Source organism: Bufo gargarizans, chromosome 1 (assembly GCF_014858855.1).
Source record: "Bufo gargarizans isolate SCDJY-AF-19 chromosome 1, ASM1485885v1, whole genome shotgun sequence".
In the NCBI taxonomy this organism is placed as follows: domain Eukaryota; kingdom Metazoa; phylum Chordata; class Amphibia; order Anura; family Bufonidae; genus Bufo; species Bufo gargarizans.
In genome coordinates this window covers 659,004,351-659,017,744 of record NC_058080.1, presented here as the reverse complement: position 1 = coordinate 659,017,744, position 13,394 = coordinate 659,004,351, and the positions used below count along the sequence as shown (strand labels likewise).

Sequence of the window (13,394 nt, the reverse complement as noted above, 5' to 3'; positions counted from 1 at the left end):
GGCAAACAGTGAGAAAAGACGTGCGTGTCTCTCCATAGCCTGACAGTCAGCTAAACACAGACTCTATGGGGGAGGGGGGAAGCAACAAGCGTTTCCCAAATCAATCAGGCACGCCACTCAGAAGTCTCTGAAACCACGTGGGATTTATCACAAGTGTCACCTAGCATTTCTGCCAGCTCTACATGGCCTGTGGCACAGATGTACGAGAGAGAAATCATCCGTACAGTACGCAGGTAGCTGCACTCACCGGGTCTTTCTTTCCCTGTGCCTTTAGATTCTGCAAACTTCTCCAGCAAAGTGTCAACTGTGATGTTCTCCATGTTATTTATAAAGTCTTCATGAACCTGGAAATAAATGAAAGTTTATGAATCCCATTTTACCATCCAGCAGTCTCACAGAGGAATCTGGGTTTGGTCAACTTTTTCATTTTAAAAGGGAGACTTTAAGTTGTTGGGTTTTTTTTTAAATTAAAAAAAGGATGGATGGTTTTCTGGATGTCGTTTTTTGAAGTCACTCCATGCTGTTTACTTCCTGTCTTGTCTCTTTAACTTCCACTTTGTTTGGAATTTTTACACAGCAAAACTTAAAGGGGCCGTCCAGCCTGCCTGTTTGTGCCATGCTTTTCAGTGGCCACCTTTACCTAGATCTATTGAAAGAACAATAGAGCAGCTATATCGTCATCCCAACTATAAAGTTACTACTATAACGATGATTACCTAGGAGATAACACCCTACCCTAAACAGCAGTAGTAAACTGACCATGAGTTACCCACCTATATAACAGTTGTATCTCTGTGCTTACTGAATAATATTGTGCATTTAATTTTCAGTGGCATAGTACTGCTGAAGTGAAAAAGAAAACACCCTTTCTTATGGAAAGTGTGCTCAAAAATAAATATAAGTGTGAGGCTACTTTCACACTTGTGGCAGAGTTTTTAAAGGTCTGCACATGCGCAGACCGGAAAGCTGGATCCGTTTTGCCGGAACACTTAAGCAAGTGATCAGTATTTTTCTCAGTCCAAAAAACGTAAGAGGGACTGAACTGACGCATACTGAATGGATTGCTCTCCATTCAGAATGCATTAGGATAAAACTGATCAGTTTTTTTCCCCGATATTAAGCCCCTGTGACGGAACTCAACGCCAGAAAAAAAAAAAAACACTAGTGTGAAAGTACCCTATTATTTAGGGTACTTTCACACTAGCGTTTTTCTTTTCCGGCGCTGAGTTCCATCCTAGGAGCTCAAATCCGGAAAAGAACTGATCAGTTTTATCCTAATACATTCTGAATGGAGTGCAATCCGTTCAGGATGCATCAGGATGTCTTCAGTTCAGTCTTTTTGACTGATCAGGCTTTTCAGAAAACCGTAGCCTGTTGTATTTTTACCTCCGGCCAAAAATCCTGAACACTTTGACTGAACGCCGGATCCGGCCTTTTTGCCATTGACTTGCATTAACGCCGAATCCGACGCCGTGTGTTCAGTTAAACCGGATCTGGTTTTTGCATGTTAAACCCGAAAAATGTGAAAAAAAAGTTAAAGTCCATAAATGGCGGATCCGTTTTTTCCAATGCATTTTTTCATTGTGATCAAAATCCTGATCAGGATTCAAATGTAATCTGTTTTAAACAACGCTAGTGTGAAAGTAGCCTTAGACAGCAGGAGCGGACAGGAAGAGAGAAGGGAAACTGCATGTGCACACTGCGCACGCAGTCTACTCATACAGTTGATTGGCGGAGGTGCCGGGTGTCGGACCCACGTCGATTTGATATTGATGACCTATCCTGAGGATAGGTCTTCAATATCAGCCCGGACTGGGAACTTAAAGTGGCCCCCGTTTTGTACTGTCCAAATTGATGGCAGGCAGGGCCAGCATTACCATATTGTGGCACATTATACCTCCCCAACAGAGCCAAATACCACAGACCATCACAAAATACTGCCAGCAGCACATAATACATCCCCAAAAACTTCCACTGGCCAGTGGCCATGAGGAGGGCTTAGGCAGCCCCCTGGGCATCGGCCCACCTGGAAATTTCCCTGTGAGGTCTATGGCAATCCACCGCTGAGCCCGTACAACCCTTTTAAGGGTTATAGACACCTTTGGGGCAAATTTTCTTTTCATTTTATTGCATTGATTTTGGGCGACAGATAATGTCTGCAATTAGTTTTTTAAGAAAAAATTATTAACCATTTATAAAGTAAGTATGGATGCGAACACCACACTGTGTGCTGTCTGCATCTTTTTCAGCCCCACTGAAATGAACGGGTCCGCATCCATTTCACAAAATTGCAGCCCATACATATTCAATCAAACCAGGCAATGGACGAAACATCTTTCCAGGAACTTTCTTTCAAAGACACAAACTAACTATTGGACGAAAATATGAAACAGGACAGACTTCTTTTTAAACAATGAAGGTCTGTCTTCTGACAGCTAAAACAATCATTCATTGTTAAATTTCACCCAAAGAACGTTACTTTTGGTTAATATCGTCCGGTTTCATCAACTGTAGACTGTGTATGGTCACCTTGTATCTGACAATCTTTCTGTACTCTACAGGCATCCTTAGATCCTTAGGCTACTTTCACACTTGCGTTCAGGGCTCCGCTTGCGAGTTCCGTTTGAAGGCTCTCACAAGCGGCCCCGAACGCTTCCGTACTGCCCTAATGCATTCTGAGTGGATGCGGATCCGCTCAGAATGCATCAGTTTGGCTCAGTTTGTCCTCCGCTCCGCTCAGCAGACGGACACCCGGGTGTCCGCCTGGCCGTGCGGAGGCAAACGGATCCGTCCAGACTTACAATGTAAGTCAATGGGGACGGATCCGTTTGCAGTTGACACAGTATGGCTCAATTTTCAAACGGATCCGTCCCCCATTGACTTTCAATGTAAAGTCAAAAAGGATCCGTTTGCACCATCATGAACATGCAAACGGATCCGTTCTGAACGGATCTAAGCGTTTGCATTATAGGTGCGGATCCGTCTGTGCAGACACCAGACGGATCCGCTCCGAACGCAAGTGTGAAAGTAGCCTTACACGTATTGGAAGTACCATCATGTGCTGCCAACATCCTAGATACGAGTAATAAACTCTACATAACCAAACCATATACAACATATCTTACCTGGCCTATCTGAATGTGGACCTCACTAACAGAATGGGAAAAGCAGCCGATGATCTCCTTCACACGAACGAGATGTGCCTCTTCAATGTCCTGGAATTTCTGTAAAATGTAAATCACCAATTGTCTGAATATGAGTGAGAGCGGATCTTTCCCGTATATACAATTACAATGACTTATCTGTGCTGGAGGTAAACAGTAACGATTTCTATCAAGGCGGATGTCGGTAAAGGGGGAAGTGCAAATGGCAATTATTTTTATGTGGGAAAAATCAATGCAAATATTGTTCATGTGAAATCCATTTCCTAGCCAAAAGTCAATTAGATAATGTACTACATGGACGGCAATTCACTTAAACGAATACATTCGCGTGATTAGCTTTTTTATTTTGGTGATAAAAATAGGAATTAGACTTACCAGTAATTCCCTTTCCAGAGATTCCCTCATGACGGCACAAGAGGAAGCTCCCCTTCTTTGGCCAGGAAACAGAGGTTAAAAAGGTCCCCCCCCACCTCCACTCACCAGTGCTATTCCAGATTACTACACCAGGATGGAAGCAACTGATTCATTAAAATAATCAGAAAATCTTATATGCAATATTTACATAGTAGTGTGTAAGGGAGGGAATGTACGGGTGCTGTCATGAGGGGAATCCCTGGAAAGCGAATTACCGGTAAGTCTAATTCCTATTTTCCAGTTCATCCCTCATGACAGCACAAGAGGAGACGTAGCAAATTATAATTTAGGGGGAGACAAGTCTAAGTACAATATCTCAGATATTTATCATTGGATAAAAATACCATTTCATAGAATCAGGAACAAACCTGAGACAGAAACTTTTTGATTCTGCCAGAAAACTAAATCTTGACGAACCCAGTCATAACTCTAAAATGACTCTGCATCCTTGATCAACAGACCTACCTCTGTTTATAGAGTTAAATACTTAGAGGAAGAATACATTGTCTTATTAGACATCGGCCATAAAAAGGATGCCCTTTACCTCTAAGCCTAGTCTATATGGTAAGTACCATTGCGTAAAAGTGACTCGCTCTAAAACCGGATAAAATATTGTTATAATCTGATAAACAACCAACTCCGGAATGTCTGCAAGGTATATGTAAGAAACAGAGCCAAGCTGACAGCACTGGCACACGGCAGGCATGGACATCAACCATGAGGTAACCAAACTGTACCATTAACTTCATACCGGTCCAGCTTGGGATCCCGTACCAGGAGGTATTGGTATTAACTCAAGGAAGAAGGGGAAGTACCCTTCCAACAGAACCAGGCCAAACAAGAACCCGCCTGCCCGCAAAGCTTCAAGGTCAGAGGCAGTCTTAAGGGTTCCACACATGGGCATAGCTATAGGGGGTGCAGAGGTAGCAGTCGCTACTGGGCCCAGGAGCCTGAGGGGGCCCAAAGACCCTTGTGCCACATAAGAAGACACACAATGCACTGAGGGAAGGTGGGCCCAAGCTGAACTCTTGCACCAGGGCCCATGAACCGTTAGCTACGCCCCTGGTTCCACAGGATCTTTAAATGGCACTAGCCAGGAGACACAGGGACTGAGGAGTGGCAAAAGGTTACAGGACCTAAGCTGCTTACATGTTTATACGTGTGTGAGCATGGCTGTAAGTGTGAATGTGGACAAAGGAAAAAGCACAGTCCCTACTGCCGTTTTGTAGCTCCCTGGGTTGGCTTGCAGTGAGGGAAGTCTCCTTCCTAGAGGCGACAGAGGTGCCCTTGAGGTTATGGGTATTAGGTGCAATGAAGGCTGGGTCCCTTCGTGACATCAGCGCCCTTAGGTGCAATTAGATAGAATAATAGAAGAGCTTAGTTGAGCATAAGTGGCCATTTACTGAAAATCATTTGTTTTAAGGTAGATATACCAATATTCCATACAAGACGAATTCCCAGCCAGGATGGTGCTGCCTCCCATTATAACAGGTCTTGGTAGGACCTTTACTAAATTTCAGAGCTCTGTTCACACTAATGTTCCTTTAACTTCAGACTGACCCATACTATCTTCGGGTGAAGAGTATACTATACCCTATAAATCACATGGATGCTAAACTGTAGATCGTGAATAGGCACTGTAGGTTACTCCACTCACCTAATGATAGAGTGCATAGACTGAACTACCACTCATCTCCACTAGGCTTTCCCTAATCTTTCTGACACACTGGGTCCTTATCTGAGATCTTTTCCTTGGGACCCTTTTAGCTTTAACTTAACTTCCTGCCTCCTAGCCTGTTACTTTTATGTGTCAGGCCGCGGGCACAGAAGCCCCGAGGGGGCAGGCCGCGGGCACAGAAGCCCCGAGGGGGCAAGCCGCGGGCACAGAAGCCCCGAGGGGGCAAGCCGCGGGCACAGAAGCCCCGAGGGGGCAAGCCGCGGGCACAGAAGCCCCGAGGGGGCAAGCCGCGGGCACAGAAGCCCCGAGGGGGCAAGCCGCGGGCACAGAAGCCCCGAGGGGGCAAGCCGCGGGCACAGAAGCCCCGAGGGGGCAAGCCGCGGGCACAGAAGCCCCGAGGGGGCAAGCCGCGGGCACAGAAGCCCCGAGGGGGCAAGCCGCGGGCACAGAAGCCCCGAGGGGGCAAGCCGCGGGCACAGAAGCCCCGAGGGGGCAAGCCGCGGGCACAGAAGCCCCGAGGGGGCAAGCCGCGGGCACAGAAGCCCCGAGGGGGCAAGCCGGGCCCAGGTACAGTATAATGTTTCCTAGGTAAAGGAAACAAGTCAGACAAACTTAGCCAGGTCGCTAGACATGAAAAAGATTTAAGTCTGCGACCTTGTCAATTGAATGCAGCCTGAATATTTTAACTCAAACAGGTGATGCTACTATCGTTTGAGTTCCCATTTAGATCCACACACGGGATCTTAATTAAAGTAATTAGAACTGTTGAGGCAATCCAGCTGGTTAAACACATGTCTGGTTTACTTACCAATAGTGTTGAGTGTTTTAAGTTCAGCGTCTAAAGTTCGTTATGGTCCGTGGTAGCGGAATCCATAACGAGATTCTTCGATTACCTGAACCCGAACTTTACACGCCTAGTGCCAGCCTTTACACGCCAAACTTAAAACACAAGTTCGCTCAACACTACTTACCAATCTTGGCGTGGAGCCAAAGCAAGCACCAATATTGTCACGCAGTTTCTGCCAACACCTGCATACAGAGCGTTGGTAAGGAGAGGAGAAAAGGCCCCATTCCAGCTGCTGACTTTCTCAGGCGCACTGAGGCACAATCCTGCTGAACTCGACATGCACAGAGGCAGGGTTAAGGAACAGCAGATCTAAGTTCATAAACCCATAGTCATCCATAGTGAGGTAACCACCAGCTGCATTACCCACTTCATCAGGGTTAGGAGCAAGCCAGGGGACCTCCGCATAAGAGGTACTGGCACGGGCACTTATAGGGTAGGAAGGATGAGGATGAATCCAACGATCGAACCCAGGCCATCAAGGAAACCACCTATAGGCTCAGACTCCACAGAGTCAGGCAGGAAGCCATGCACCGCCAGGTGGGTTCCGGGCTGCTAAGGGACCTCTACCCAGAGAGGTTTTGGCAAGGCTATTCGAGACCTGGAAGGGGAGGGCCGGGCCAGGCCCGACCCCCCCGATCGTAGTGCCAGTCTTAGGCCCTAAAAGTTCTTGTAGAATCTCTTCAACCCTAGAGCAGGGAACCTCTATGCGTCCTTCCAGGAACAGAAAGAACACTGGTGAGTGGAGGTGGGAGAGACCTTTTTAACCCGTTTCCTGTCCCAAGAAGGTCAAAGGGAAAGTAAATGTATACAATTGTTTTTCATTAAAAGTCCCAAATCCTCTAGTTTGTCTTCGGCAGCCTGTATGCGTTCACATGCACCGCAAGCTGCTTATTCTGGGTCACAGTGAAATCTGTCAGATGAGCTCTCTGCTGGTTCACTCTGCAGTCTTTCTCTGTGGTCTCTCGAACAGTCTTTTAAGTGGACATCTTTACAACCAAATGAAACATATTTAGATCAATAAGATAATTAAAGAGCAGAGATAAGAACTTGTCAGATGACCGACAAGCAGCCGGCAGTGTATGGGAATATATGCAGGCTGCAGAAGACAAACAGATGAGAATACCAAACCAAATACAAAAGTTATCTTTATTCCAAGCAGGAAAAAAAATATATGGGATAACAGGGCACTGCTAGCAGGAAAATAATTTATTACCAGTCAATAAAAAGCATAAAAAGGCAATGCATTTACAAGGGTCCCCCTTCTTCATTACCTAGGTCTGATAAAGAAGAAGGGACCACCTTTAAAACACATTGTCTTTTTATGCTTTATCACACAATCAATGCAGTTCAATGAGAAAAAGGTGCCCAAAGCCCTTGAAGCCACCATGAAAGACATGAATAACGTTTTGCAGCTTCAACTTGCTTAACCTCACATTAAAATTGGAAAAACTGTCCCAAAAACGTCACTTTTTTTATTGTACATTTTTAATGTGTGACTGCAGTAAATCTGCAGCTGGTGCACAACTAGGGGGACACAATTGCATTTTTAACCCCTTAAGCTACTTTCACATCTGCGCTTTCCCTTTCCCCTACTAAGATCAGTCATAGGATCTCAAAAGTGTTTCAGTTTTGGCCCCATTCATTGTCAATGAGGACAAAACTGAACGAAACTGAGTTCACCAGAATGCACTGATTTCAATTGGCTGCGTCTCCATCGTGTCATGACACAAAATGTAAGTTAATGGTGGCGGATCCGTTTTCTCAGACACTAAAGAAAACGGATCCGTCCCCAATTGACTTACAATGGTTTTAGAGACGGATCCACCTTGACTATTTAGAGATAATACAACTGATCCGTTCATAACGGATTCAGATGGATGTATTAACCTGACGGAAGCGTTTTTGCTGATCCATGACGGATCCAGCAAAAACGCTGCTGTGAAAGTAGCCTTAGTGACATGATTAATTTTAGTCTTAAGAACCAATAATATTTCCCCCCTTTGTGTTCCAGCAGTCATAACTTTTAAAATGTTTTCTTCTAAATTCTTTTTTATTTTGCAGAATTAGTTTTACATTTTTTAGGAACTAATTTTTGGTTATATATAGTGTAACTAACTTCTATTTTATTTTTAGGGGGGGGGGGGGGGGGAACTAACTGCAATTTTAACAATTTTATTATGTGGGTCACTACAATAATGAGAATACCACATTTCTATATATTTGTACTATTTTCCCTTTCTCGCTGAAGCCTGTAAGCTCTGCAACTGCTCCCCCTACTCCTCCAGACTGAAGGGGAAGAGGGGACCGTTTTAGGTGCGCATATCTCTAGCAGCTAGAGATCTGGAATTAGCCAGGCATTCTTCGCTTTCAAACAATATCAGAATGACAGCATCATCTTCACTACATGGAAAGATATCACTGTTAGAGTGAAAGGAAAATCAGGTTTTACCGCAATTATTCACGACTCAATTTCTAACAGTGATATCTCCTCTGTTGCTTGGACTAATGCAGTTATTTTGGTCTTGAATGAAAGCCTTCAAATTCTCAAATGCCAGCTTTCAAACAAGACCAGTTCCATGCTTCTATCCGTCAGGAGATATCAGCAGCTAAAGCAGCCCTCCCCCTCCACTTCTGCCTGAGCTCAGCTCAGGCAGAACAGTTAAGTACTTTTCCCACAGCTGGAGCTGTGCTGGGGCAGAACAGTTAGGTGGTTAAAAGGGTTTTCCAGGACCCAGCAAGTCCCACAAACACAGTTTAATTACACTGGGAACTCACGTCATGCTCCTCTTCCAAAAACCCAGTTACTGCCGGCCATATTTTACCAAGTTTCAGACCTGGGCTATGGATAGGATTGTCACTGTGCAAACTTCGAAATCCATCTCATCTGTGGATGCCTCAGGAACAGGAATAGTTCTGACCCTGTCCAAAGTGGAAGTGCCATCCTGTCCAGTGCCCATAGCTGGAAACTTGGCAGAGGATATGATATTTGTAGAAGCTGGATTTTCAGAAAAGGAATGTCACATTACTGGTCCAAGCAACTTCGAAACGGTAGGCATATTTCCCAGTTTCTCTTACAGGCAAGTTATGTGTAATTACAGTATGTTTGCTGGATCCGGGAAAGCACCTTAAAAAAAAAATAATAATAATAATATGGATGACAAAGCCATTTAAATGCAACAATTTATATAATTTAAATCACTAAGGGCTCTTTCACACCTGCGTTATAGTCTTCCGGCATAGAGTTCCGTCGTCGGGGCTCTATGCCGGAAGACTACTGATCAGGATTTTCCTAATGCATTCTGAATGGACAGTCCGTCCTTCAGGACGCATCAGGATGTCTTCCGTTCCGGAACGGAACGTTTTTTGGCCGCAGCAAATAGCGCAGCATGCTGCGCTTTTTGCTCCGGCCAAAAATCCTGAACACTTGCCGCAAGGCCGGATCCGGAATGAATGCCCATTGAAAGGCATTGATCCGGATCCGGCCTTAAGCTAAACGTTGTTTCGGCGCATTGCCGGATGCGACGTTTAGCTTTTTCTCAATGGTTACCATGGCTGCCGGGACGCTAAAGTCCTGGCAGCCATGGTAAAGTGTAGCGGGGAGCGGGGAGCAGCATACTTACCGTCCGTGCGGCTCCCGGGGCGCTCCAGAGTGACGTCAGGGCGCCCCAAGCGCATGGATCACGTGATCGCATGGCATGTCATCCATGCGCATGGGGCGCTCTGACGTCATTCTGGAGCGCCCCGGGAGCCGCACGGATGGTAAGTATGCTGCTCCCCCGCTCCCCACTACTACTATGGCAACCAGGACTTTAATAGCGTCCTGGCTGCCATAGTAACACTGAAAGCATTTTGAAGACGGATCAGTCTTCAAATGCTTTCAGTACACTTGCGTTTTTCCGGATCCGGCGTGTAATTCCGGCAAGTGGAGTACACGCCGGATCCGGACAACGCAAGTGTGAAAGAGGCCTAAGGGTACTTTCACACTTGCGTTGTTTGATTCTGGCAGGCAGTTCCGTTGCCTGAACTGACTGTCAGGCAAACTGTATGCAAACGCATGTCATTTTTTCTGACTGATCAGGCATTTTTCAGACTGATCAGGATTCTGATCAGTCTAAAAAATGCCTGATCAGTCAGAAAAATGCATTGCAATACCGGATCCGTTTTTCCAGTGTCATCAGGCAAAACGGATCCAGTATTAATTTTTTTTGAAATCCATCTCACTAGCGTTTTTCTTTTCCGGCATAGAGTTCCATCCTAGGGGCTCTATACCGGAAAAGAACTGATCAGGCATATCCCCATGCATTCTGAATGTAGACTAATCTGTTCAGGATGCATCAGGATGTCTTCAGTTCAGTCATTTTGACTGATCAGGCAAAAGAGAAAACCGTAGCATGCTACGGTTTTATCTCCGGCGAAAAAAACTGAAGACTTGCCTAAATGGTGGATTCAGCATTTTTCCCCATAGGAATGTATTAGTGCTGGATCCGGCATTCAAAATACGCAGACCGGTAAAAATTTGGGGAAAAAAAGATACAAGACGGATCCGTCTGTCCGCATGACAAGTGGAGAGACGGATCCTTTCTTGCAATGCATTTGTGAGACGGATGCGTCTCACAAATGCTTTCAGTCACATGCGCTGGATCACACTGCCGCAAGTGTGAAAGTAGCCTAAGTAAATAGATTTTTACAGCTGATTTTATAATTGCTTTGAAAGAAATCTCCATTGCACACAACTACTCATTTCAGTAACAGCATTATAATGAGTCTGGTTGACAATTATTGTTATATGTACTGCCATTCTAGAGAGCAGACCCAGGAACGTAGCCTTATTAAAGCCTCATTCACACGTCAGTGTTTTTGGTCAGCGATTTCCATCAGTGACTTGTGAGCCAAAACCAGGATTGGAGGCTGCACAGACATAAGGTAGAAGGGAAAGATCTGCTCCTGTTCTGTGTTTAGAGCCACACCTGGTTTTGGCTCAAAAATCACTGATGGAAATCACTAACCGGACGTGTGAATGAGGCAGAACACATGGCAATGCGATTAGGCTGGGCCTAAAACACAAACTGGTATGAAACAAATATATCAAAAAGAATAATCCAAGACGAAAAAAAGATACATGACAAGTGGCCCACCAGTTACATAACTACGACCCAGCCGGAGGATGACTAACCAAAACGTCAAATACACCTCTATTTTAGCATATCATTAATTTATTTTTACGAGGGCCCTAAAAATCTATTTTATGCCTCTTATGTCAAATGGCGAGAATTGAAAATGTAAATGTGCAATGTATCAATGTGCACAAAACATTAAAAAGGAAAGATCCTGTGACTCATACTTCACGTTCTAGATGGTTTCAACATATATACAGACTGAATAAGAAGTTAGGTGTGTGCGATTATGAAAGTTATCCACTAGGTGGCAGAGCTGCCTGCAGATTACAGCTCAACCACTGAACACACAACCTGCAGCTCCTCTAAACACTATGGGGCACATTTATTAAGACTGCGTCTCTTCATAACTTCGGCACATCCAGCGCCAGTTCTAGATGTAAGACAGCTTCCTAGCGGTCTTACATTTAGACAATTTTCTACGCCAAAAACAGGCACAGAAAATGATGAATGAGACAGGCCTGCCTGTCCCCTTTCCCGCCCATCATTTTAGACCTGGTATGAGTAGGGCAAAGTCGCAGATGGCGGTGCAACTAACCGTTGTGCCATCTGCACCTGAAATACACCTAATTTAGGAGTTAATAGTAAAGGACCCCCCCCCCCCCCCCTCTCTCAAGTACATGATCTATAAACCTCCAGACATCAGGGGTCAAATACAGAATCTGTTTTGACAGATAATCATCAGCATAATCGCCCTTTTATGTCCTCCATTTCAATGGCAGTTTATAAAACTGGGAAATCAGAACTAAGCATCTGTGGCCTGGAATATTAACAGTGGGCCGACGGGTTATTAGAGCAAGAGGAAAGACGAGGCAGCTCAGGAGATGGGCAAGAAACGCTGGGAGAACACACATGGGGGACAATTCTTATAACTCTATACAGTGCCATCCCTCTGTTATTCCTGCTAAAAGTTTATGAACAAATGTTCATCTGGGTGTTACCTGTTGGAGGGGTGTCCATGAACAGCCTGACGCCGTCCGGTGGCAGACTGTGCGAGGGAACACCCCAACTGGTAACACGTCATCGTATTTCTTCTAGTAGGAATAATGAAAAAACTGCAAAACAGTCATAAGAAAAGATGCTCCAGTCCAGAATTGTTATTTCATGTGAAATACAATTTGCTTTAAAACAGGTCAGGAGAAGTGACAGCTCCTCTTTAAAGGGAACCTGAAATATTCAATACATCACTATGTGCATTAACTTAATATTTCAAGCATGCTGTCCCCATAGTGACGTTATTCTGCTTTTGTGTTTCATGGTTGCAGAAAAACAAACAAAAAAAAAACAACAACTTTGTTCCACACTCCTGTCGTGTGCTAATGAGCACCTTGGGAGTCAAGGAGGCGGTCTCTTGCATCTTCAAGTTAAGGGGTATTCCCGTTACATTGTTATCCCCTATAACTATTAGATTGGTGGGGGTCCTACCGCTGGGACCCCCAGGATCATGAAAACAGAGGCTCCGTACCCCCTGCTGCCCCCCACAGGCGAGTGGCCGCCGGATTCAGTTCTATGGGACTTCCAAAGATTGCCAAAAACAGTGCACGCCTACCCACATCTGGCCAAGGTGCACTCTTTCTTCTGTGCAGTGAGGCTCTGCGCCAGACAAGGGGGGCAGTGCCCACCTGGAAGGTTTGCATACACCCTGGATGACCAGGAGCACGCCATTGCTACACACATCATGCAGAGAAGCACTGACACCAGGCGATGTACACCCAGCTTCCCTGGTGCCTGCACTAGATGTGGGGAGGCGAGGGGATGGCGTTGCCACTTCTCTGAAATGTCAAATCAAGAAGCAGAAAGAGGGCGAACTTAAAGGGGTTGTCCAGGTTCAGAGTTGAACCCGGACATAACCCCATTTTCACCCCTACGGACCGCTAACATTACATGCTCCAATGCTCTCCCTTGCCCTGCGCTGGATCTTGCAGGACAAGGGCTTGTTTGTTTATATTTTCACACTGCTAGGCGGAGGCTTTTGCCTAGCAGTGTTGTTGGTGATGTCACCGGCACTGATGGGCGGGCTTTTGCTCTACCTTAGCCGTTTTACAGGCTAGGGCATCGCTAAAGCCCGCCCATTAGTGCCGGTGACATCACCAACAACACTGCAAGGATGCAAGAGC

The 13,394-nt window shown here is 45.5% G+C and overlaps 1 protein-coding gene across 1 annotated transcript in view; it reads right to left on the bottom strand.

Moving 5' to 3' along the window:
- Window positions 1-13,394, bottom strand: part of FCHO2 (FCH and mu domain containing endocytic adaptor 2) — a 147,496-nt gene that overhangs the window by 65,614 nt on the left and 68,488 nt on the right. Inside the window, exons 7-8 of the mRNA XM_044276050.1 lie at window positions 3,126-3,224; window positions 248-344 (exon numbers count right to left, since the gene is read on the bottom strand). Coding sequence (XP_044131985.1) covers window positions 248-344; window positions 3,126-3,224 — 196 coding nt within the window. The remainder of the gene's footprint in view (window positions 1-247; window positions 345-3,125; window positions 3,225-13,394) is intronic.